This window comes from Molossus molossus, unplaced genomic scaffold, assembly GCF_014108415.1.
Source record: "Molossus molossus isolate mMolMol1 unplaced genomic scaffold, mMolMol1.p scaffold_m16_p_1, whole genome shotgun sequence".
NCBI classification, from domain to species: Eukaryota; Metazoa; Chordata; class Mammalia; order Chiroptera; family Molossidae; genus Molossus; species Molossus molossus.
In genome coordinates, this window is record NW_023425344.1 from 249904144 (window position 1) to 249917464 (window position 13321).

General features: G+C 58.7%; 1 protein-coding gene across 1 annotated transcript in view; it reads right to left on the bottom strand.

The window, feature by feature from the left end:
- Positions 1-1899: 1899 nt before the first annotated feature.
- The window catches only part of MOK (MOK protein kinase), a 37015-nt gene continuing 25593 nt past the window's right edge, over positions 1900-13321 (bottom strand). The window contains exons 5-12 of the mRNA XM_036278000.1: positions 8115-8193; positions 7951-7999; positions 5804-5982; positions 4871-4972; positions 3877-4050; positions 3309-3423; positions 2057-2251; positions 1900-1980 (exon numbers count right to left, since the gene is read on the bottom strand). Coding sequence (XP_036133893.1) covers positions 1900-1980; positions 2057-2251; positions 3309-3423; positions 3877-4050; positions 4871-4972; positions 5804-5982; positions 7951-7999; positions 8115-8193 — 974 coding nt within the window. The remainder of the gene's footprint in view (positions 1981-2056; positions 2252-3308; positions 3424-3876; positions 4051-4870; positions 4973-5803; positions 5983-7950; positions 8000-8114; positions 8194-13321) is intronic.

Consider the following 13321-nt stretch of genomic DNA (forward strand, 5'->3'; position numbering starts at 1 on the left):
CAGTTGGGAGGGCAGACCCTGCCGGTGCTCAGGCGGTGGGCGGGGAGGCCTCCACTGGGGCCGCAGCCAGGCAGGGAGCCAGAGCCCTTCCCGCCAGAGCAGGTGGGTGAGCTCCCGCCGCAGAAGCCGCTCTCCAGGGTGCGTGGCCTCGCCCTTGTGCACTGCTGCTCACGCCCTGCCGTGGACCAGGGTCACACTGCCTCTCGTGGAGGCAGGCTGGGTGGACGTGGCCCCTGTGGGCCTGGGGAGCTGGGCTGTGGCATCCGGGGTGCTTCGGAGCAGGTTTATTTCAGAGACCAACATGACAGCTCATGTCCTTCTCAGGCCAGGCTTGCCCCGGAGCCCCCAGCCCGTCCCCACTGTGGGGGCGACAGCTGTCGCCAAGTAAGGGCTTGGGTTTCCTGAGAGCCAGCACCCACAGAGCTTTCAGGAAGGTGTGCAGGAAACTTCAATGACTTCTTCTTCAAATGTACACTTAGCGGGGAGAATGATGCTCCTAAATGCACCAATACCTGTTTGTCTGTACATGTGCCCAGACTGAGAGCCCTCTGGGGCTGTCGGGCGGCCCCACCCCACCGGACTCAGGGGGTGTCCACCCGCAGGTCCCTCTTCAGGCCCAAACACCTGCTCACACCTCCTGGCGTGTCTCCCTGGCCCTTCCCACGCCGGGCCCAGCACCTCCTGTTTCCTGCCTTCTGCCTGTCTGTGAATGTCTCAGCCCCCCAGGACCCGGAACCCCAGGGCCCTCTGCAGACAGAACAGCACCCTTCCTGCCCAGTGCTGTCCCAGAGGCCCCACCGTACTTTCCAGTGGGTCTAAAGGAAGCTCTGTCCAGCCGTTCCGCAAGTGCACCGAGCTCTGAATGTCACCGTTGTCTTGAACCTGCCCTTCCGGGGCATCTCTTCCCCCACGTGGCCCCACCTACGTCCGTGGTCACGGCCCTGCGTCTGCCCCGAGCCCGTAAAATGCTGGTTCCAGCCTGCCCCTCCTTCCACAGTCCAGCTCCCCTCACTCTGGTTCTGCTTCACCACCTGTTAGGTGGGCCGGAGGTGGTGGCCAGGGGAGAGCCCATGGAGGGGTGTCCCAGATCCATGAGTTGGAGGAGGGACACTCAGTGATTAGGTTACAGCAGCCAAAGGGGACCCCGTGGGGTCTCTGTTCTGCCCAGCAGCCGGGCCCACACCTTCCCTGACTCTGCAGTGCCCACCTCTACCGGGGCAGGTTGCTCCTGTGCCCAGCTGCCCCGGCACCGCTGGGCCTCGCGAGCTGGCAGGACGCGGGCACCAGAAAGTCAGTGTGCCCGTGTGGCTCCCTGCATGGCACCAAGGGCACCGGCGCAGGCCTGCGCTTGCTCCTCACGGCTCCCCCGGGAAACAAAGGCAAGCTGCCCTCAGGTCTCAGCAAGACCGGCCCCTGACCTGTTCGTGAAGGCTGAAGTAAAGGAACGGAAGAGCGACACGCTGGCACGAACGGCATCGAGGAAAGCTGTGGTGATGGCCATTCTTTAATGACAGTCCGCATGTCCGCAGCAGCCATGTGCCGCAGCGCTGTTGGCGAGGTGCTAGCCCACGCTGAGCCCGTGGGGAACCCAAGCCTACATAACACGTAACAAATTCTAACTTCTGTTTGGATTCATATAAAAAATTACAAAATCTGTCCTGCCCCAAATTCTTCGGTTACGAACCCAGATTCTTCGGTTACGAAAGTAAAATGGAACCCTCGCGCGAGGTGGTTGTACAAATGTATTAGAGTGGGGCGTACAGTTCAGCCCTTTCGGGATGCGAGGACCCGGCTGGCACCTGCGGGCCAGCGCCCTGCCGCGGGGCTGCGCTCCCCTGGACGGCGGCCGGGCGCCCCCTGCTGTCTGAGAGCCTGCAGACGCGAGGTGAGCGCCGCTGCTCAGTGTGCCCCGCCTTTCCTGTCTAGCGTCGGCAGGCGGCACTGTTTCAGGTTCGGCTTGATGTCCTTCTGCGCCTCTGTCTGGGGAAGAAAACCACAGCTGTCAGGGGAGGCCCGGATGGCGGCAGGAGCGGGCTGGGGAGCTAGCGAGCGCTACCTTCTGGTTGGTGCCCCCACACTTCAGAGGTCTCAGCACCGGGACCTTCCCGCTCCCTCCGGGCCTGAGCACGGACGGCAGGTCGGGGCTGGAGCACGAGAGCTTGGCCACTCCCGGCAGCTTCAGCTGGGGCAGTTCCATCAGGTAGGCCGGGCCCTGTCTCCTGGGACGGTCCTCCTGCGTCGGCAGCTGCTTCTTGAGACAGAACACAGGTCAGCTGAGCCACCGTGGGTTTCCGCCACGCGCCACTCCTGCCTACTCAACTTCTTGACCATGAGCTGTGACCAGACAACAGGTGTCCCGGCCACCCCAAAGTGAGGTGGCCACTCCCTGGGGCCCCACAGCGGGAGGCAACGGCTTGTGCGTGTGGGGTCCTGGCTGCCGGGGGCGGGGCCCTGCCTCCAGCCTGACCCCAGGGCGGCCCAGTCTGCTGCCACCTGCCGCTGTGCGGCTGTGAACTAGCACGGCCGTCCCCTTTCCACAGCTGAAGTGTCTTCGTGGTACGTGAACATGCTGTGACATTCAAATGTCCAAGTCCACCGTTCTATGGGGACACGGCCCGCCATTCGTTCACGTGTTGTCCACAGGGCAGCTGTGACAGGGACCTCATGGCTGCAAAGCCTAAAATGCTCACTCGGTAGCCTTACGGGGCCAGGCTCTGATGGCAGGCGAGACCCCGGTGGGGACCTGCGGGGTGACACATCAGACAGATGTCCAGGCAGCTGGGAGGCTGCTGAGCAGGGGCAACAGTCAGGGCAGATGCGGGGGCCCAGGCCAGGGGAGCAGAGTCTGCGGTTTGGGGCCTGAGCTGCGGAAGGGGACAAGAACACGTCTGGGGACAGGCCGGGAGGTGAGGCCGGGGCTTGCAGCAGTGGATGGAGCCCGGGGTCCCGGCCTGGAGGGGTGAAACCGGGCGGGCGAGCCCACAGAGCGCGAACAGAGGTGGAGCCTGCAGGCGAGGCTGTGGCTTCTGAGCCTGTGTGTGCGGCTCTGTGGGAGGCCGCGCTCACCGGGCTCGGGCAGTGGGGGCGCGCCGGGTCACCTGCCAGTGTCCAGCTTCTCTGCGCCCCCGGGAGGACCGGTCTGAGGGCATGAGGATGACGTCTGTGCTAGAAGAACCCAGCTCCCGTCCTGGACTTAGCTCCGGGGCAGGAAGCAGGACCCTGTGGAGCCCCTCAGGCTGGACACAGCCACCCGAGGGGGTGCAGTCCTGCTCACAGGCCCAGCTCCAGCTCCCCGCCCCCTCAAATACCTGCTTGCTGCCCTCCTTGGAGATCTGCCACTTGTTCCTGAGTAGTTCCGGTGCCACGGGGCGCTCCAGGGAGACGGCTTTTCTGTGGCTGCCCAGAGCCTGTTTCTCCGCTGCCCTGCAGGGAGGAAGCGAGCAGACGCCCCTGAGGACCCACCACGCAGCCCCGTGTCTGTCTTCGGAGGTGTCTGCTGAGTCCTAGTCACTGCCTCTACCATCTGAGGACCTTTCTGTCTCAGCCACAGGCCTGAACTCCTGCCCTGGGCCTTGAGTTAGGGTCAGAGGTCATCTCTACCGTCACACACAGGAGTGGACAGAGGTGTGGAGTCGCACACCTCAGAGCATGGCTTCCAGGGCCAGGCACACCCAACGCGCCCCAACCTTCCAGCGGTCGCCGTCTCCAGTGGGGCGAGCAGGCTCCCCACTTAACAACGCAGCCCCCCTCCGCCTGCCACGGCCGCCGACAGCCTCCTTTGGGGAGGACGGGCAAGGAAAGGGCACTTCAGGACGAGGGAACCGCTCATGGACGCCGCCCCCGCCATGTGCCCCCGGAGTCATCCAGAGCACCCACCTCTGTTCTTGGAAATAGGGGTGCTGCAGGGCCTGGTGGGCAGTGACTCTCTCGTCGGGATCATAGACCACCAGTGCATGCAGGAGGGAGAGGCACAGCGGGGACAGATTGGCTGTCGGCAGAGGTATTCCTGATCCCTTTTTAAAAGGAAAATCAAAACTCATAGCTCTCGACCTGTATTAAAAGCCCAATGATAATAAACGATCATGCCATTACTTAGAGCACGTGGCCCATCCATCGTCACGACTACAGGGACCTGCACTAAGGGTGACCATCTGTGACCTACAGGGGCCTGCGCACAGGGCCACACCCCAGAATGTGCCCACAGAGGGCCCGCTGGGAAGCTGAGGCCTGCAGGGACAGCCAGGCCAGTGCAGGCTCGTCATGTGCGCAGGCGGTCGCCTGGTGCGGGGGGGGGACCTGTGCGGGCACGCGGGCGGTCTGGGCAGCTCTGGGCCCCCCTCAGCTTTGCTGTGAACCTAAAACTGCTCTAAAAAGGCTTATGTTTTAAAAAGAGTGGTGGTGAGATGTTATGCTGCAGACATGGAAGAAACATGCTCTTCCTCAAGGAGACTGAAACCCCGTTTTCAGCTGAGAAGAGTGGAATAAGGTTTAAAAAAAGAAAGACTCCCAAACAGTTGCCACCTCCTTGCCTTCCTGGGCCCTGGAGCTGCTGGGTGCCGCCCACCCTTCCGCCCGCGGCCTCCTGGAAGCCCCACTCCCGGGCTCAACATCCTGACAAGTCCCGGTGGGATGGCGGTGGGCCGGCCCTCCTGCGCGGAGCGGTCCCGGGGAGCCTCGTACCCACAGGCCTCTCTGCTGTGTAAATACTCAGGTCCCAGCAGGGCGGAAGGAACTCCTCTGTGATGTTGAGGGACAGCACCCCTCCGGGATCCCTGGGGGCCCGGGGACGCGCAGCCCCCTCCCGCCCTCGGTCCCTGCTGCAGCCCTGGCGGAGGGGCCAGTCCCCCAGGCCGCGGAGCCCGGCACTCACTGTCTGAACTTGGTGAGGGTCTTGGCAGGGGGCGTGCCCATGATGTCGTGGATCTTCGAGATCTGGTCCAGCTCGTTGGCTCCTGGGAAGAGTGGCTGCAGACTGGAAGGGGAGGCTGGGGTCAGGCCGGTCCCCTCCCCCGACCGCCCTTCCCACCCCGTCCGGTGCCACCCTTCCATCGGTTCAGAGCATTTCGGCACAGGACAAAGGGCGGTCTGCTGGCACTTTTAGCTTCAGTGAAATTGCGACTCACTTTCCAAAGAGAACAGTTAGTTATCGATACGAATGACCTAGAATGAAAGGTGTGCACATGTCTGGATGTATGAAGCAGTCAGAGGAGCAGGTGGCAGCAGACCTGGGTCCCCGCCTATGCTGGGCTCTCTGGTTCAGATCTGCGTCACCCAGACATTGAATTCACCCCACCCCCATCCTTAAGGGCCCACTGTGAGTGGGAGGGTGCCCCCCACCCCTGCATGGGTTGCTTGACCTGACACCCCACTTCCTTCCTCCCTTCCCAAGCCCCAGCCCATCCAGCCCATCCTGTGAAGCCCGAAGTGAGGGGGTGGGGCCGGGATGGTGGTGAGGACAGGGACGGTGCCAGGTGGCCAGAGAAGCCCTCTCGATACATCTGCATCTCCCCAGGCAGGGGGCCCCACTCGCCCCATGGTGGGCCCCACAGTGGCAGTAAGCTGCTCCTCGGCCCCTAACCTGGTGACCAGTCACCAGAGGCCCAGGGCCGGGGCGGGGCGAGAGGAAAGAGGCGAGTGACAGTGTCCTGTCCTCCGTCACAGCAGACATGTCAGGTGGGAAGCGGCCTGGCACCAGGGTGGCTGAGACCCGTGCTGCGAGGGCGGGCCCGGCGGAGGCGGCCGCGGCGGCACAGCACACTCAGCACGGACGCGGGTTCGAGGACGGAGGCCGCGGCCGCTCTACCTGGCGATCTCGTAGAAGACGCAGCCGGCGCTCCACAGGTCCATCTTGCAGCTGTAGAAGCCGTCGGTGAGGAGGCACTCAGGGGCCCGGTACCAGCGGGTGGAGATGTACTCCGTGTACGGCTGCTTGGAGTAGACGCTCCGGCAGGACCCGAAGTCCCCTAACTTCAGGACGTCCTGCTGCAGGGGCAGAAAAACACAGACAAGTGACATCTCGCTGAGAGCTGCTGAAACATAAATATCTCAACTATTTCTGCACGAATGGGAAAACTAGCATCTAAACCGGCTTGTAAAATACCCGTTACCGGCTTTACATTTCTAAGCCCCTGGAGGTGCCCCTGTTCAGGGAAACATGTTTCCAGTTCTGGCTGTTTTACAAGGATTTCCAAATGTCTACAGACTTTGGAAAAAGCTAAGTCACAGTGTGAGCCTGCGATGAGTTACACACCACAGTCCGACACCCCATTGCCCCTCGGGGGGCTCACACCCATGGGCCCTTTGGGCAAGTCAGACAGACCGGGGAGACGGGCTGCAGGATATTTCCTCCATAATCTTTACCCTTCACGTTCAGGTAATAAAATACAGGCTGCCAGCGACTTCCCAGCTTCTGGCACGTACGGCTGCAGCGACCATTAAACACAGCCTATATCCGAGCCCGCTGATCAAGAAAGCCCAGCCTGCAGCACCGGTCAGGAAGAATACATGCACCCCCGTGTTCATAGCAGCGCTATTTACGATCGCTAAGATCTGCAAACAGCCCAAGTGTCCATCAGTAGATGAGTGGATAGAAAAGCTGTGGTACATATACACAATGGAGTACTATGCAGCTGTAAGAAAGAAAGATCTCTTATCCTTTGAGACGACATGGAGGGACCTGGAGAGTATTATGCTAAGTGAAATAAGCCAATCAGAGAAAGACAAAAATCACATGATCTCACTTATGTGTGGAACATAATAAACAAAATAAGCTGGCGATCAAAATAGATGCAGAGACATGGGAGTAGGGAACAGACTGACAAACTTCACAGGGAAGGGAGTGGGGTTGGGGGTGGGAAGAGACAAACCAAAGAACTGATATGCATATTGCACAGCCCATGGACACAGACAATAGTGTGGGGAAGGTGGGGGGGGTCGCTGGGAGAACAAAGGGGGACACCTGTAATGCACAATAAAGATTGAAAAGGAAAAAGCCCGCGCTGCTGGCCTCTGCCTCGACCCCACTCCCCAGGACATCACGTCAGGCTCTCCACAGACAGCCGGGCGTCGAGGGCAAGAGCGCCGTCTGCAGGGCGAAGCAAGCACCGGCAGGGGCTGGGGCGGCACAGGCCTCAGCACTGAAAGAACGGTGATGCATCTGTGAAGGGCTCTAGTGGGAAAAGCAGACGACCTGCAAGTTCGAAAGGGAAATGTCACCAGCGAGATGAAAACTCTGGGAATCACAAGGAAATACTAAAAATTTAAAACAGAAGTAACAGAAATAAAAAATGACTTTGTTGGGCCCATCAACAGACCAAACACGGCCAAGGAAAGAGCCAGGGAGCTGGGAGCTGGGCCGACAGAAACACCTCAAACTGAAATGCAGAGAAAAACAAGGGCAAACACAGAACCCCCGAGAACTACGGGACAATTTCGAAAGTGCTGTGAGATGTCAGTCAGACCAAAAAGGAGAACATACTATCTAATTGCATTTATAGAACATTCTGGAAAGTGCAAACTGACTCTATAACAACAGAAAGCTGTCCCTCCGTGCAGGGACGAGGGGCACGTGTTCGGGGTGATGGGCTTGCTCGGTGAGTGGACTGTGAGGTGGTTTCACGGGTGAGCACAGCCCACACGTGGCCGAGTGCACCTTCCACCTGTAGAGGCTGAGGGGACCCAGCCCCGCTCGAGTCCCGACTCTTCCTCTTTCACGTGTGGAGGGTGTGGGATGACCGTCTGAATGGAGTTTGTTTTTGTACATAGTCCGAGGAGGGGCTTAAAGCTATTTTCTTCCAGATGTATGACTATATTGATGACATTGATTAAATAAACCATTTTTCCAAACTGGGAAGGAAAAAATATATATATAGCAAACCTGGTACCCAGTTATCTGGCACTGACACAGTCTACTTTTATTCGGGTACCGTTTTTCCATAGAAAAGCCCTTACCTTTATTAATATGTTTTCTGGTTTTACATCTCTGTGAAATATTCCATTTCTGCACGCAAAATAAAAGGAAGGGTAGTGTCAATCGTACCTTATTCATTCAGGTGGGTCTACAGTGCATGTTTAGTGAGGTCGGCACGTGCCCAGCGCACCCCCTCCGAGCGTACCTGTGCATGTGATCGAGGGACCTACACAGCTGGTGCATGTAGTGCATGACTCTTTTCTCCGATAACGGATGTCTTCTCCCTGTGCAATCGAGGAAACAGCCGAATACAGTTACCGATGGTGCTTGTGCCCTTTTTAGAAATCAAACACAGATCCGTTCTTATTTACTAATGTGTGAGCACCTGACTCCCGCTGGGAGGAAATCTGGAGCCGTTATAAGAAGCCTGGAGTGCGCCTACCAGAGACCACTCAGACGTCCGCCTGGCCCTTCGCCAGGACCCACGTGCCTCCTCCTGATGGCTGTATCGGGTGAGAGCCACAAGACCGGCGTGGTCTGACAGCCTGGCCCGGGCCTGGGGCCTCCCTCCAGGACGTCCTCCTTCAAACTGCTGACGACGGGACACCAGGGGTCACTTGCAAACCCAGGGTTTTCCCAGTCCCCTGTCTGGATGGAGGGCTCCATTCAAAGGGGGATAGATCAGTCTAACAGAAGTGCGTGGTTTAATCCAAAAGGCCAATGGCTGCTTTCTTTCCGGCCCATGGCTCTGACCAAAGGCAGCACCCTCCCGCACCTCGGGCTGGCCAGGGCCCTGAGCAGACCTGAGTCCCTGCCGTTGCCCCGCGTGTCCCTGCTCCCCACACCTTCCTTCCCGCAGGTCTGTGCGGTGCTCTGACCTGCTGTACTCTGGCAGCATCCTTATCTTGTTCCTGAAGATCTCAGTCCACTTGATTTTAATTTCAAAGGTGTGAGTTTAAGCTATTGAGCTTTAAATCTGTGAGATAACCATTCTCACCTGCCAATTCGGAGAACATCACCCCTCCGCGAGCACAAATCCCATTGACCTTTTGGGCCCCGCACTTCCCGCTGCCTTCAGTCCCCAGAGGAGGCGCCCTGCTCAGGGCCCCGCCCTTCCTTTCCTCATGGCCCCCACCCGTTCACAGCCCTGGGTAGGGACGGGCGCTGCCCCAGGAGAACCCGTGCCTGAGGAGCGAAGCTGCAGACGGAGCCAGGCGTCCTTGTCTGTCTGAGCCATCCTGACCAAGTTCCTTCTTCCCAGTTCACGCCTACCTAACATTCTCATTAAGACTCTAAAGAATGTCACATATAACACTAGTCATGTGACAAACATAAACTGTGGCCTTTGCTGTCAGTCCCCACTGAGAAAAGGTGTCACCTGTGCTGTGACAGAATTATCACACACCGCTTCCCACCAGAGACCCGTCCGCAGGCCTGCGCCTGGCATCGCTGGCCGGGCTTGCCGGCGCACGTGGGCGTCCACCCTGGCACAGCCAGATGGCCCCGAGGCTGTGCCCCACAGCACCACGCGTGCACATGCCTGCTGTCTGCGTTCGCCAAGGAGGACCCTGCATTCTGGCGCCCAGTTCCGAGGTTAGAGATCTCCAGGTAAGACTCGCAGAGCCTGAGCCATGATGGCACCCCCTCTCATCGACCACGGCCACACCCAGAGACTGGGTCCTCCCACTCTGCTCTCCGAAGCTGGCTCGTCTTAGGCAAGTGCTGTAACGTCTTGAAATTCTGTCTCCTCAGCTCCGCTCCACTGTGGACGGTCAAGTACCCACAGCAGTCCGTGCTTCCTGACGGCTGTCAGGCCCTCTACCCTCTCCACACGCTGTCCCATCGCGGCCTCACAGCCCGGAGCCAGAACTCCGCCGCACAGCTGCCTGCACCTGCGTCAGGAGGGACACAGGCGCGTGCTCGACCCCCTGCCGTCCTACCTCGCGGGTCTGTGCTGCCTCAACAGCGCCAAGCCAGACGGCTCCCCCCAGAGCACCAGCACCGCAAATGCCAGGATGCTGTCACTGGCCTGGAAGAGATCTCCAGGGACAGAAAGGTGCCTCACTCACACCCTGAACAAGAGGTGACTGTGAGGAAAGCAGTCATCGGCCACTGCATCGCCGTCTCAGAAGTGCGGAACCTGGAACAGACCTAGTCCCTCGACTGCCGTTTACATACGACTCGGTGACGAGCAGCTGGGTCAGAGCTGCCTCGGCAAGGTTTTCTTCCCTTCTTATTGGCATATTAAAAACAGTGCCTCGTCCGATCAGTGGGTCAGGTCTGATGAGAGAGAAACATACGACTGAACTAGTCTGACACAGGTCAGGCGGACAGCCAGCGTGCTGCGTGGTGATCCGCACACGGCTGGGCTGCCCATGGAAATGCCTCTGTGCTGCCCTCATGTGGTACCAGGCTGGTCTTCCCTCCGTGGCTCATTCCCCAGCATCACGGATTTATTCAGGATGCCGGTCCCACCCGCAGCCTCTAAAAGATACACCCAAAGCCACCGGGCCAGCCCCCTGGACTTGCAACAGCCCATGCTCCAGAAGCTGGCTGGTGCCTGGAATTTCTGAGCCAGGCCCATCGTGACCAGTGGAGGTCTCAGGGTCTGGGGGGCCACGTCTGCCAGTGTGGCCTCGACAACCAGAGCTTCCTGGCCCCCCTGCCTGGGCCTGGCTGAGCTTCCTGCAGGAGACCTGCGGTTTGACAGGAAACCCCTTCCTGTGTGTGACCAGCTGAATGGCATGACTTCTTGCAGTGAAAACTGTCTAACTAGGACCCTCAATGTCCACACCTCATCCAGGTGGATGACGGACAGCTGTGCACATGGGACAGCAGTGACAGAGCTGCCAGGACCCACGACCAGAGCTGACGCTGCAGCGCGGAGTCAGACAAACGGACGCTGCAGGTCTGCCGGACAGAGTGCGCGACATAAAGCAGCAGGCTGAGGCGCACCACGAGGGGAAGGCGTGGGGGGGGCACGATGAACCGACAGTTACACAGGGAGCAGGGCCTGCAGTGTAGTCCAAGTGCAGCCCCGTGAGGTCAGGGCAGACGCGTACCGCCCTCACTCCCACTGCCTCTCGTCCGCAGTCGGCAGGAGCCCAGGGCCGTGAGCACAATGCACCCGAACGAGCAGACCAGGTTTACTGATGGTGCAACCACGTCTCCAGTCACCCCATCACTCACTCACTCTGATGGGGAGTGCCCCGAAAATTCCTCCAAAGTGCATAGGGAGCAAAGTGCCATCTCTACACCTGCCTCCATTGGCACACCCTGCAGACCCACCCACCTGCCTCCATTGGCACACCCTGCAGACCCACCCACCTGCCTCCATTGACACACCCTGCAGACCCACCCACCCGCCTTCATTGGCACACCCTGCAGACCCACCCACCCGCCTCCATTGGCACACCCTGCAGACCCACCCACCCGCCTCCATTGGCACACCCTACAGACCTGCCCACCATCTAGCATGCCAGGCTAGAAAGCCAAAGGATAGTCCTCAGCTCGGGGTTCCAGATGTGGTTTGGGTTCTGCTATGTGGGTCCACTCGTAAAAGATCTTCAGGCCCGAGAGATGGGCCGAGATGAGGGGAAGGCATGCACCAGAGGGCACCGCCACAGCGGAGACAGCTCCCAACCCTGGCAGGGGTGGCTGCAGCTTCCCCCCAGCCCCATCCCATGGAATCATCATTTGGAAGCTGCTTCCCGGAGGCTAAACCTGGAGTGTGGTCTCTGGCCCTCCCCACAACTCTGTCAGCTCCCGGTCCACAGAATGGAACCCTCCTGGTTAAGTACCTGGAGTAGACGCTGTTGCTGTGGTCTGCAGTTAAAAGGGCGACCCCCACAAAGGCCCCTTTCTTCTTTGAGCCCGGACAGGGCTGCTGACACTGCCCGCAAACAGGTGGGGCCCGGGGCCTCCCAGGCTGGGGCGCCGGAAGTCAGCACTGCCTGTGGGAGCTGGCAGCGGCTCAGCACCGCGCGCCGGCCCAGCAGCGTCCTGGTCCTCGTAATTAATCTCATTGCATTTTTCAAATGTTTTGGTCCACACCAGAGAGTAAAAAACAAACCTGGTCTTCTACCCTAGTTTTAGAAATTGATTTAAACACCAATCAAGTCCTGGCTGGTTTGGCTCAGCGGTTAGGGCGTCGGCCTGTGGACTGGAGAGACCCGGGTTCGGTTCCCGCTAAGGGCACGTACCTCGGTTGCAGTCTGTCCCTGGCCCTGGTTGGGGTTGTGTGGGTGGCAACCACTCAGTGTGTCTCTCTCACATCAATGTTTCTCTCTCTCTCTTCCCCTCTCTCTCCCTCCAGCTCTATCTGCAGATAAATGCAAAAAAATGTCCTCTGGTGAGGATAAAAAAAATAAAGTTTAAACACCAATCAAAAGATACTTTTCCCCTGCTTTAAACCCCTCTCATAGCTCCCTACTGACCCCGAGTGACCTGAATCCTTACCCAGCCACCACCGCCTACCTCATTTCCTACAGCCCACCCCCTCCCCCGCTGTGGCCACCGTGGCCTCTCACCTCACAGTGGCCTTGGGCTGTGGCACCAGCTGTCCCTCTCACACCGCGGAGTCCTGTCTGGGTCTCTCCTCACCCGAGCGTGAGCTCCATGGGAGGGAGCTGTGTCTGTTCTTAGCCACCCCACACTGGGTCCCCCCTGGAGAGCAGCCCATAGCATGTCAGCGAATGAGACAGCCTCTCCTGATTTGCCTAACCTACCTCTTTCCAGGGGAGCCTGGACTCCTCTGGCCACAACCACCTCTGCCTCATCGGATATCTATGGAGGGAGAGAAAATGACCCCAAGCAACTCACTTTTCCTCATGGTTTTACTTTCATAGTTTATCTCGACAATGGACTATAATCTCTGATTCAAAAAGTGCATCATGCCCAGCTGGTGTGGCTCAGCGGTTGAGTGCTGACCCATGCACCAAGAGGTCACCGGTTTGATTCTCGATCAGGACACATGCCCAGGCTGTGGGCCTGGTCCCCAGTGGGGGACATGCAGGAGGGGGCTACTCAATGTTCTCTCTCATCGATGTTTCTATCTCTCTCTCTCTCCCCCTTCCTCTCTCTGAAAATCAATAAAGAAAAAAAATTAAATTTAATTTAAAAATGCATTTTATCTGCTGCTTGTCTGCCCCTGCTGGCCCTTGGCAACTGCCCTGTGTCCCAGCAGACAGCTCACTTAGGCTGCAGGAACATTCTCACAGGTCATCAACTGCTTCTTCAGCATTAACAGTGCTATGCAACATCCTGATTGTCCAAGAGACAAGTAGTGTAAATGAAATGAATTCTCATCCTAGTAGGAAAAGCTTTAGGGACTGATTTGCTTTTCAGTGAGTGAGTATCAGAGCAAGAGCAAATAATGAGTGAGTGTGTATTCAGCTGAGACACTGAGCCAGG